At 54.0% G+C, this 10,344-nt stretch overlaps 2 protein-coding genes across 2 annotated transcripts; one reads left to right on the top strand and one right to left on the bottom strand.

Annotated features, from left to right (window-relative positions):
* Nucleotides 1-217: 217 nt before the first annotated feature.
* On the bottom strand, nt 218-6,639 carry COCSUDRAFT_47526 (hypothetical protein). Its single transcript, XM_005647656.1, has 14 exons — nt 6,555-6,639; nt 6,249-6,402; nt 5,590-5,853; nt 5,254-5,409; nt 4,848-4,954; nt 4,272-4,626; nt 3,893-3,954; nt 3,615-3,720; nt 3,182-3,307; nt 2,779-2,889; nt 2,213-2,551; nt 1,737-1,897; nt 1,116-1,283; nt 218-747 (listed from the first exon to the last, which is right to left on the bottom strand). Exons 2-14 carry the CDS (start codon nt 6,331-6,333, stop codon nt 607-609), a joined length of 2,181 nt encoding a protein of 726 aa, XP_005647713.1. The 5' UTR covers nt 6,334-6,402; nt 6,555-6,639; the 3' UTR covers nt 218-606.
* A 253-nt stretch (nt 6,640-6,892) lies between these two features.
* On the top strand, nt 6,893-10,070 carry COCSUDRAFT_47525 (hypothetical protein; the record flags this gene model as incomplete). The annotated part of the gene is made up of 7 exons (XM_005647655.1): nt 6,893-7,156; nt 7,338-7,493; nt 7,743-7,879; nt 8,063-8,141; nt 8,650-8,772; nt 9,189-9,461; nt 9,927-10,070. The coding sequence occupies exons 1-7, from the start codon at nt 7,040-7,042 to the stop codon at nt 10,068-10,070; spliced, it is 1,029 nt and encodes a 342-aa protein (XP_005647712.1). The 5' UTR covers nt 6,893-7,039.
* Between the last annotated feature and the right edge of the window lie 274 nt (nt 10,071-10,344).

Genomic DNA, 10,344 nt, shown 5'->3' with positions numbered 1-10,344 from the left:
GAGGCATCAACCTCGATGATCAGGCTCAAGGAAAATCATCCTTCGACAACCAAGAACACCTTTCGTCGAAGCAAAAGGCATATCAGTCACGCATGCCCCAATTATGCATCACATATCGAATAATCGTGAAGTCACTCATCATGCATGAGCGTGATGTGTAGCATCATGCTGGTGATATAAAGGACTAGTCAAGATGGTAGCCAGTGGCAAGCTTGCCTTGAAGAGGACATATCACTCCTTACATGCCAATCTAGCTTTCTAGCAGGGGACAGCACTCCGGATACTTACTTCACGCGCAGAGCAGTGAGGCAGATCTTGATGAATAAGAGTATTGTAGCAATGCACATGCTAGCCATCAGCAAGAAGCCTTCTTCTTGAAAAGCAGTCAAAAACACGACTCGATGGACCCCTAAATTAAATATGAACTAATAGCATTGCAGCCAAGTCCAGAACAGCATGTTCCCAAAAAACACACACCTTGTCTGTGCGGAATTCTTGCATGTCAGTGATACTTTGCACTGCTCAACTACTTGACGAGTCCAGTCATTCTATGTACGAGAAGACACGGACAGCTCTTGACAGAAGCGCTGCAGGGTCTCAAGCATTTCAAGGCCTGGCCAGGTAGCCACCCAGGAAGGGCTGGCTGGCACCGCTCTGCACAACGTTGGGCAGAGTCTTGGTGCTGAACAGAGAGCACTGGCCGCCAGCCACGCCGCTGCCGCAGCCGCCGCTCGCGTTACACCAGTCCTGCAGCCACAGAGCAGGAGCTGTCAACACTCTGATCCCTTGTCGGATATGTGATCGCACTACTCAGCCATGCGCTGAGCACCTTGGAAACTGTGGCAAGCCAATCTCTGAAGCACGACGCACTGGATGCACTGATGCAACACCCATAAAACCCCTCCCTCACGCACAGTTTCCCGAGTTTATGTCCATTCTAAGAAGCGCTATGCAGGGTCAGGTGACAGGTGACAGGTGAGTAGTTTTGAGTACCTTTTGGGCGGGAAACAGGACATGAAGAGGACATGACCAGCTCTAATGTGTTGGCCAAGAGCATCATGGCGGCCATTTTATTCAAAAATTGTGAATGGGAGGAGCTGGCGGGCAGGGCTCACCCAGATGTTGCAGTTGCCGGTGAATGCGCAGCGCAGGCAGCAGTTGATGGCATTCTCAGTCACCTGCGAGTTCTGCGGGTTCTCCTGCCCAAAAATCTCCACCTTGTACGTCACCTCGTAGTCACCCGACAGCTGCGCCTGCGTGGCGTTGCAGAACACCACCAGGTCCTGCACAGCAGCACCAATCCAAATTCAAATTCAAATGGTCAGCCGTGCAACCATGCATCACAAGCAGTCCTGCTGCCCGTCTGCTGAGGGGTACAGGCTTGACCAACGGATTTGAAATCCAGACCAGATTCAATTTCAAATTCAAATTTTCAAGCAAGTGCTGTTATCGCAAGCATTCCTGCTGCCGGTCTGCTTGGGAGCACAGGCTTCATTCAAAAAGAGACATTGGCTGACAAGAGGAAGTGATATGCCGATGCAAAGACAGCACAGGCCACACAGATGCAGCAATCAGCACAGAAGCACGTTTACCAGCATGGCATGCAAGCATGCAGGCGGAGCCTTCCCACAAGGACTTGACGAGGTCTCCCAGTCACACCGAGATAATTGAGACAGTGTAGATGGGAATTTGGATATGAGGGTGCAGGGAAAAGCAGGATAGGGGAGATTACTCACATTGAGGGTGGACTGGGGGAGGATGCTGCCGCCACAACCGGAAGGAGTGGGGGTGGCAGGGGGTGCCGCAGGAGTGAAAGGGTTAACCGGGGAGACTGGCTGCGCCGGCTGGCTGACCAGGACAGGTGCGGCCACAGCCCCGGGGTTGTTGTTGGCATTGTCTGCACATAGCACAGTGCACGAGTCAGCTTACTTCTCCAAGGATTGCAAATTGGTGCTACTGGGAAGTGCAATCGTTGTATTTTTGTTGCATGACATGCACTTGCGAGGCAACGCTTTCTCATATCTTCTAGCACTGGCTCTGCCTCAAGTCAGCAATCATCCAGTCTGAAAGACACAGAGCCAGTCAGCATTCCTCAATTCTGAAAGACACAGAGCCAGTGAAACATGTTCGGAGTGCACATGGAACACGGTAAGCACTGGCAGGTGTCTGCTGGACATGCAGAGGAGAGCACGAGCACAAGGCCGAGACGCACTGTTGATTGTGCCGCCACCGCCGACGCTGCCGCCGTTGTTGTTGTTGTTGTTATTGTTGTTGTTTGCGACTCCACTGCCTCCGTTGCTGTTGTTGTTATTGTTGTTGTTGTTGGCAGCACCGCCGCCATTGTTGTTGTTGTTGTTATTGTTGTTGGCAGCACCACCAGCGCCATTGTTATTGTTGTTATTGTTGTTGGCAGCACCACCAGCGCCATTGTTGTTGTTGTTATTGTTGTTGTTGGCAGCACCACCAGCGCCATTGTTGTTGTTATTGTTGTTGTTGTTGGCACCGCCACCGCCACCGTTGTTGTTGTTATTGTTGTTGTTGTTCACCGTGCCTGCAGGAGCAGGCAGGGCCACAGATCGGAGGGCTGACCCCATGAGAGCACCAAGCACCCAGTGCTCAGTGTTAGCCACCAAAAGACCCACATCAGACCACCATAGCTGATGCAGGGGACCTCGGAAGGAGTAAGGTACACATGAACGGCATGCTTTTGCATTTAGAATGGCAGCGTTCAAACAGGTGCCAAGACATGGGGAATGGGCGGGAGGTGAGTGAGTGTACCTGAGGAGCCTGGGCAGAAATTGTTGTTATTGTTGTTGTTGTTACCGCCACCGTTGTTGTTGTTGTTATTGTTGATGACGCACACGTTGTAGTAGTTGTTGGATGCCTGCTCTGTTGGCAGAAACACAAGCACAGGTCAGCGACAAATTCATACCATGCGCCAACTACGAACTCTCACAAATTCTCTCAATCCCGAACCAAAGACCTCTAAACATCTGTAACCAAACGCGTCATGCAATTCCTACCATGTCATACAGGGTCACACTATGCATGCCTTCAAAAACATGAACCCTCTTAGCAACTGACATCGAGTTTCAATTCACACTTGCTGATGAGTCCGTCCAAATTATTTATGCAAGCACAGAATGTAGGCAGAGCTCAGATGAGCAGAGGAGTGACTTACGAGCAGTGACAGGCTTGCAGGGGCCGTTGTTGATGATGGCGACACCCTTGCTCTTGGGTGTGCATGTGTTGGAGTAGGTCACTCCGTCACCACCGCAGACCTCGGTGCTGTCAGCGCACTGCACCCCTGCTCACACACACAGCACGCCATCAATTAAAACTTTGTCCTCTTTGCAGTGCATTCTCGCAGCAGTAACGGATCATGGACAGTTGAAATCATCGGTTTAAACAAATATACCAGGACATAAAAAGTGTGTCATTTGCGCAGAGCAGTCTCAAGCAGCAGCAATCTCGGATATTTGACCATCCTATAGATCAGCACACCATGCCGAAGAGCGCAGAGCAAGGATGGCAGTGACAGCTTTCAAGATGGTGGGCATCAAGGAACATTGCACAGCACAGGGTACATGGAAAGTTTGAGCGGATTGACCCACCAGGGGCAGGGCCCACAGCAGGGCAGGCGCCCTGGGACTTCACGCCAACATTGGCGCAGCCGGCAGCGCAAGAGGACGTGTAAGTCTTGTCGTCGAAACCGCACACCTGCACACAGCAACCATTCCAATTCAGACATGTCCAAGCCGCCATGCAATGTTAGTCACAGCAAGCACCCAACGATTGGTGGGTAGCACACCAGACGCATTGACTGCCAAGCGCGGGCAAGGGAACGAGAGCTGTAGACAATATCCGGCAGAGAGCAGGAGATAGCACTCACCAGAGACTCGGCCACGCCGGCACAGTTGCAGGGCGGCAGAGGGGCCGGAGAAGGCGCCTGGCCTGCACACAAACACAGCTCGCCATCTCAGCAATCGGCAGATGCTTGGGGATTCTCTTCAGCTGCTGTACAGCTTCCAAGGTGCGCTTGTGTTTCTGCAGGGAAAGAAAGCAGGAAAACACATCACAGCTTGACGCTGACCCCTCAGCACTCTAGCAGAGTGCTTTAGATCTTGAGATGCTGCCCGGCTCGAGAAGGCAGCAGGGCATGAGACAGTGCAGGCATGTGGACCTGAAAACTTGTTAGGCTGCTGCACCCCTTCAAACTGCAATTTAGCGAATGAGATCAGCAGGGCATAAAAAATAGCAGGGGTACAGACCTGGGGTAGCGGCCTTTGGCGGCTGGGCGGTAGGTGCGGCAGCCTTAGGGGCCTGTGCGCCACTTGTTGGGGCCTGTGCGCCGCTTGTTGGGGCCTGTGCGCCGCTTGTTGGGGCCTGTGCGCCGCTTGTTGGGGCCTGTGCGCCGCTTGTTGGGGCCTCTGCAGCCGGCTTGTTGGCCTGCTGGGGGGCCTGAGCGGTGGTGGTAGGGGCCTGGGCGGTAGTGGGGGGCACCGCGGCGATCCTGGCGCCGGCCGCGGGGGCCTGGGCGGTGTTGCCAGTGGTAGGCGCCTGTGCGTTGCTTCCCTGGTTGACCGGCAGGATGCTGGCTGCAGCTGCGTTGCTGTTTGTGGGAGCCTGTGCGACAGTCAACGACCAGGCTGTCAGCCAAGCCAATCACTACATCTTCGCATGTGTGGGGAGGAGATAGAACCCTTGGATTCCATCTGCTTCTCAGCTTCACGCAGCTTTCTACAATGCCTCATTGACCAACAGCTAGCAGTCACATGCAAAGCGCAAGCACAGCTAGGCTGTTGGCAGCATCAGTACAAACAGGATGCTTAATTTGGCGGGCTCACCTGCGCTACCCTCTGGGCGCTCTGGTTGGGCGAGGGAGAGGCGGCCGGGGTGCCGGAAGGAGACGGGGACGCGCTGAAGGCGTTGCTCGGAGACGGCGATGCCTGGCCTGCAGCATATGAAAGACACCAGTCTATCAAAAGCTGTGAGCTATAAAGTTCTCTCATGCATGAGGCGCTGAGCATGTGCCGATAGCTCAATTGCGAGCTGCAAGGAAGTGACATGACCATCTTGGCTACTACCAAGCCAACGCATGCAGACAGATAGGCTCTGTGACGGCATGGAAAGCAGAGGCTGTAGGCAGTATGCAGGCTGCCAAGAGAGCGCCAATCAGCATGCAGAATGAAGCCAGCATCCCCACAAAAGATTGACAAAATTTGTCAAAATAAAATACATTGTCCGGCGCACCAGAGGGGCTGGGAGAGGCAGAGGTGCCACTGGGAGAGGGGCTCGCGCTGGTGCCCGCGGCAGCAAAGGTGTTCTGCCTGTTAGCAGCTGCAGCCTGTGTCGCTGCCGGTGTGGCTGCCGGGGTGGCGAATGGGGTGGCTGCCGGGGAGCTTCCACCTGCAGGACGTATGGATATCCAATCATCCCTTGCTAAGAAAGGCTCAAATGGAGCAAGTACAGCTGTGAGATGTAAATTCTCCCCTGGAGAGTAGATGCAAGGAAGCCGCGGCTACAGAGAAGTAGTTCAAAAAGAGCTAAATGCGACTGCGTCCAAGATTAAGCAAGCGAGTGTCTGACCTGAAGGCGAGGAGCCACCTGAGGGCGAGGAGCCTCCAGCGGGGGAGGAGGGGCTCGAGCCAGAGGGAGAGCTGCCTCCAGCGGGGGAGGAGGGGCTCGAGCCAGAGGGAGAGCTGCCTCCAGCTGGGGAAGGGGAGCTTCCTCCAGAAGGGGAGCTGCCTCCAGAAGGGGAGCTGCCTCCAGCAGGGGAAGGGGAGCTTCCTCCAGCAGCTGGAGATGGAGTGGGAGTGGGTGTTGGTGTGCCAAAGAGAGAAGTCAAGCCTCCTGCAACAGGCCAGAATTTAAGCTCAGGCGACTGAAAGGTCCAGATGATGGAATACAAGACGTAGCTATTGAATGTCTCAACAGCTAGATGCAGGCGAGACAACTGTCCCAGGACGCATATTGTGCACCCATCGGTCCATAGGCTGGCTCCGCCTAGTCACCAAGGTCAGTTGCGACCGAAAAGGTCGTGATCGCTGTGTCGGGCCTAGTCGGACGACAGGCATATCCTCCTTGTGTGCGCGTCACATCTCATGAAAAATTGCTGACGAGCCTTGAATGATTCGACACAATTAAAAGGAGGCCACGTAGCAGCAAGGAACCGGCAGCGGTGAGGTGGCACTTGGCACATCACGACCCAATGCCTGACCCGATATAGGCAAAATAGAAGTCAGCACCTTGCAACAACTGACGGCTACTGGCGTCTCCGGTAGACACCAGAGCTGCAAAAGCCGCCACCAGCAGGATGGTGGAGAGCTTCATAGCGTGCTGCTTTGTTGCACGCTAGATTTCTGCTTTCAGGCCTTTCGCACCGCGATCGATCGGAAAACCCTGCAAGCCAAACTACTGTCAATTCCTCGCTTGACTGCGCACAGATTTGGCACTAAAAATGTTCCGAAATTTATACGTAAACATGCAGCACCGACGCCCGACCACCTGGACCTTTTCTGTGTCGAAACAAGCACAGCTTCTTGCAAGCTTACCTGTCTGACAGATACCCGACTTGCAAGCACAGCGGTCTGGGGCTATACACAGCTAATTCGATGCTGCGTCCTGAATTAATTTGACAGATGGTCTGTGCACAACCCCTTTTATTGGGTCGAGGACAAAGACTGCCACCTTGCAGGCTCCACGCGTCATTATCACGATCGATGGTCTTGTTCCGGAAGCTTCATCGGAACGAGTGCGTGATGTATTACTAATGCTCCGATAGGGTCCAAATACTTCCCTCGAATTTGTCAATTTTATAAACCCTACGAATCTTCTCATGGAACACGAGGTGTGGGGCTCTCGGAGGACCTCATTCACGCCAATGTTGGAGGTGCTGTTGCCAAAGAAAAAGCAATCGGGGGTTCTGCTAGAAGGAACGATCGGGAGCCTGAACTGAGGTACCCAGGGGCCACCAAGTAAGAGCCCAAACCTGCCTGTGGCCAGGACAAGCCTCTAGCTCGACATGCAATTGGCCTGAATGGTGCTGGGTATCGTGAGCTCGGCATTCTCCCTGCTTGGGGCGGTTGTGGGGGTGTGCGAAGGCGTGACCAAGGCAGCCGTGGGTGCTATCTGCCAACCCAGCGTTGCGGACGAGGTGAGCTTGCTGCCTGCCCGAATTTCCCAGAATTCAGTGCGTGCGTGAAACAATTCCAAAGGAGTCCTGGGAATCGAGGGGACAATATCGGGACGAGGGTGAGGTCCCAGTATGTCTTCCCTGTGCAGACCTAGTTGGGTCACAGTGCCTGCAGTCGTCACGCAAACATTTTGCGCTGCAGGAGCCGGACATCAATGAAATATCAGGACTACGAGCCCTTCTTGAGACGCTGCAGCTGACCACCGACGGAGGCCCAGAACCGGTCTTGCAGGCCTGCGTGAGTTCATGGCTGAGTGACGAACAAGACGGAGTCTCGATGGTCACCATCATCGACCTGGTAAGCCCTTGCAGTCACTTCAATTTGCAACATGCTTCATCTCTGCTTGTGCTGCTTCATGAGCTCTCTCGCGGAGTAGGTGCCAGACACTCAGGAAAGTGTATGCAGCAAGATGTTTGCCACCTGCATTCTCTACTGTCTGTCCAGCAGACTGCCTTCTGATTCACACAGGCTTGTGGCGCATCTGCATTTTGATAGTATGCACAGTCGAAGATCAAGAGTGCACTCTGAGCTTCGGGCCTTGTGCAGGTGTTTGTGGTGGCCATCAAGAGGTCCGGCAAGTCTGCCTCCTGGGCTGTGCAGTATGCGCGCCTGTGCTCCAACCTCAAGGCGGCTGCCCAGCCGCTCAGCCTGGAAGACACTGTGCAGGACGCCCTGTATGGCAGGTACTTCAGTCCATCTCCATTCCTTCAACAGCCACAGCTTGTTGACAAGATTGTGAACTCCATGGTTCTTGTCCTTTGGACATTGTGTAACTGCGTCTTGAGGTGGTTTTGGCGCAGTCACATGTCGGAAGTCTTCTACCGATGGTGCTGAGCTTTGATTGTGAGATTGCATTGTTTGTGCAGGTCCACAGAGGAGTACTGCAGGATGACCTTCCGCACAGTCACCGTGGACCACTTTGGCCGCAAGAAACACCCCCAGCAGGTATGCTTCACTCCCGGTTGCTGTGGCCATACTTGCAGAGAAAAGTCCAATACGTGTCAGCAGGTGTAGTGTTCTACTTGGTTCTCATATGCTGGGCATGTTGAGTGCACCTTCTGTCTGTGTAAGAGATGGCATGCAGGCGCTTATGCCCCTTCCAGCGGTAACAGCCCTGACTGGCCACAGCATTGCAAGGCTGGTAGTCACATGGTAATGCAAATATTATATTGGAGTGTGCTTGCCGCGGGCAGTGCCACCTGCATGATTCTGCTTCATGCCCGCAAGCAGCCTGCGTTTCGGCCTATAATTGGCAGAGCATCCAAGCCATTCGAGCCCTGCAAAGTCAGCTGAAACCTAGGGGCTGCAGCTGCTTCCAGACAGCCCTCTCTGGGAGCATGGGGTGGTTGGAGGATATTGTTCCTACCCCGCACCTGTCTCACAGGAGGCGCAGATCACCAGCGCATGAAACAGCTTTTTAGCAGCTAAGGGTGAGATCCTTGGATCCATGCAGGTGTCGGAGGAGGCTGCAGACCTGAGGGGCAGCCTGCGCTTCATCGCCTGTCTCTTTAAGGAGCACCTGCTTCCCATCAACTTCATCCACACCCTTGTACTGGACTTCCTGGGCCACCTGCAGGTGCAAAATTCATGACTTCAACCCTTGCCTGATCTACATCCTTTCATATCATGGCCAAACAGACAGTTGTGATAGGATGCCACATATAAAGAGCATGTCCTTGATATTCCCTGATCCGGTCGGGGTGCTTGGCGAAGTGCTCACTGCTGCCACACATGCAAATGTTTTGATGGAAAGATTTTGCATTAGACTTCTGATGTCCTGTCACACAATATCTGTGTCTGCACAATTGCCTGCGGCAGAGACAGGTACACTTTTGGCCTCCAAAACTTCTTTGCCACCACATGCATGCAGCCAATGGATGCATCCATTGGCTGAGTAAGTGTCTGGACTTCAATCAAAGTTCAGTGCACGGAAGTTGCTGGGTCTGCACGCAAATACAGTCTTGAGGAGGGAACATTGCATGTCTGGCGCAGGCGGCGGGGCAGGGGGGAGCCTCGGTGCACAATCAGGCGCTGGTGGCGCTGGGGTTAGTAAGCGCGCTGCAGTGCTGTGCGGACGCATACGTGTGCAGCGAGGCCCTGCGCAGCCCCGAGCTGGCCGGCGGATCGGCCGAGGCGCACATCCGCGCCATCAACCTCACTCTGCTGCGCCTGCAGCCGCGCATCGACCCCTTCGACGAGCTCCGCGCCGACATGCAGGCGCATTCCCTCCTGCTTCCCCTTCGATTATGTCATCTAAGTACAGTGGTTTTTAAATCCAATATAAAGCCGTGCCGACATGCAGGCGAGGGCTCTCTTAATCGCTCCCGGTGTGATTTGCCTCCGGTTAGTATTCTGACGTTCAGCTTAGCACAGAGGACAGTGGAGGATGCTGGCAATTTCTGTGTAAAAGAGAGCTCAGATTGCCAGTACCATTTATAGTGCTGTGAAATTAGGTTTGTGGTGCTGGCAGCTCTCTTGTGTCTGGACGGGAAAGCTAGGATCAAGATGCATGCATTTGGAATGTCATTCTCCTTTGCATTGATTTTCCCGAGAAACACCGATATGCAATTTTGCTTGGACCTTGGGCGTCAATGTGATGACTGCAGTGTAGCAACTGTTCTTGACATCTGGGGAGCCGGAGGTTCAGGTCAATTTGATCAGAAAATCGAAACCCGGACGCTGCGAATACATGGGCGACTGAATGGCTGAAGATGCCTCGTTTTTGTGCAGGATCTGCAGTTCAAGCTGTCTTGCTACTCGTCCTCGGTCTTCGCGTCCGGCCCGCAGCAGCACTTTGGGCCGCGCCGATCCGAGGACTCCGGCGCCACTGGTCTCCGGGGGGTATTTCCGTTACGGGCCACCACCTTCGCCTGATCTACCACCGCCTGATCTGGCAATGCTGCACAGAATGACTTACTCAGCATGACTGACGATGCAAGCGTGCCAGTGACATCTCTGGTGTGACGATGCAAGCACACATTCTGCAATTGCCCAAATGCTGTGCTCACCTGCCAGCAAACTCGCGACAACATGCCTGTGGCGGGCAAATGACTCCGGTGGCTCTGAGCCTCTTGCACGGATGCAGCCCGCCTTGAAAATGGCGGATGCTGTCTGCAGACCACACTGAGACACGTGTGTCCAGTAAAAA

This window comes from Coccomyxa subellipsoidea, assembly GCF_000258705.1.
Source record: "Coccomyxa subellipsoidea C-169, whole genome shotgun sequence".
NCBI lineage: Eukaryota > Viridiplantae > Chlorophyta > Trebouxiophyceae > Coccomyxaceae > Coccomyxa > Coccomyxa subellipsoidea.
This window is presented reverse-complemented; position numbering and strand designations above follow the sequence as displayed.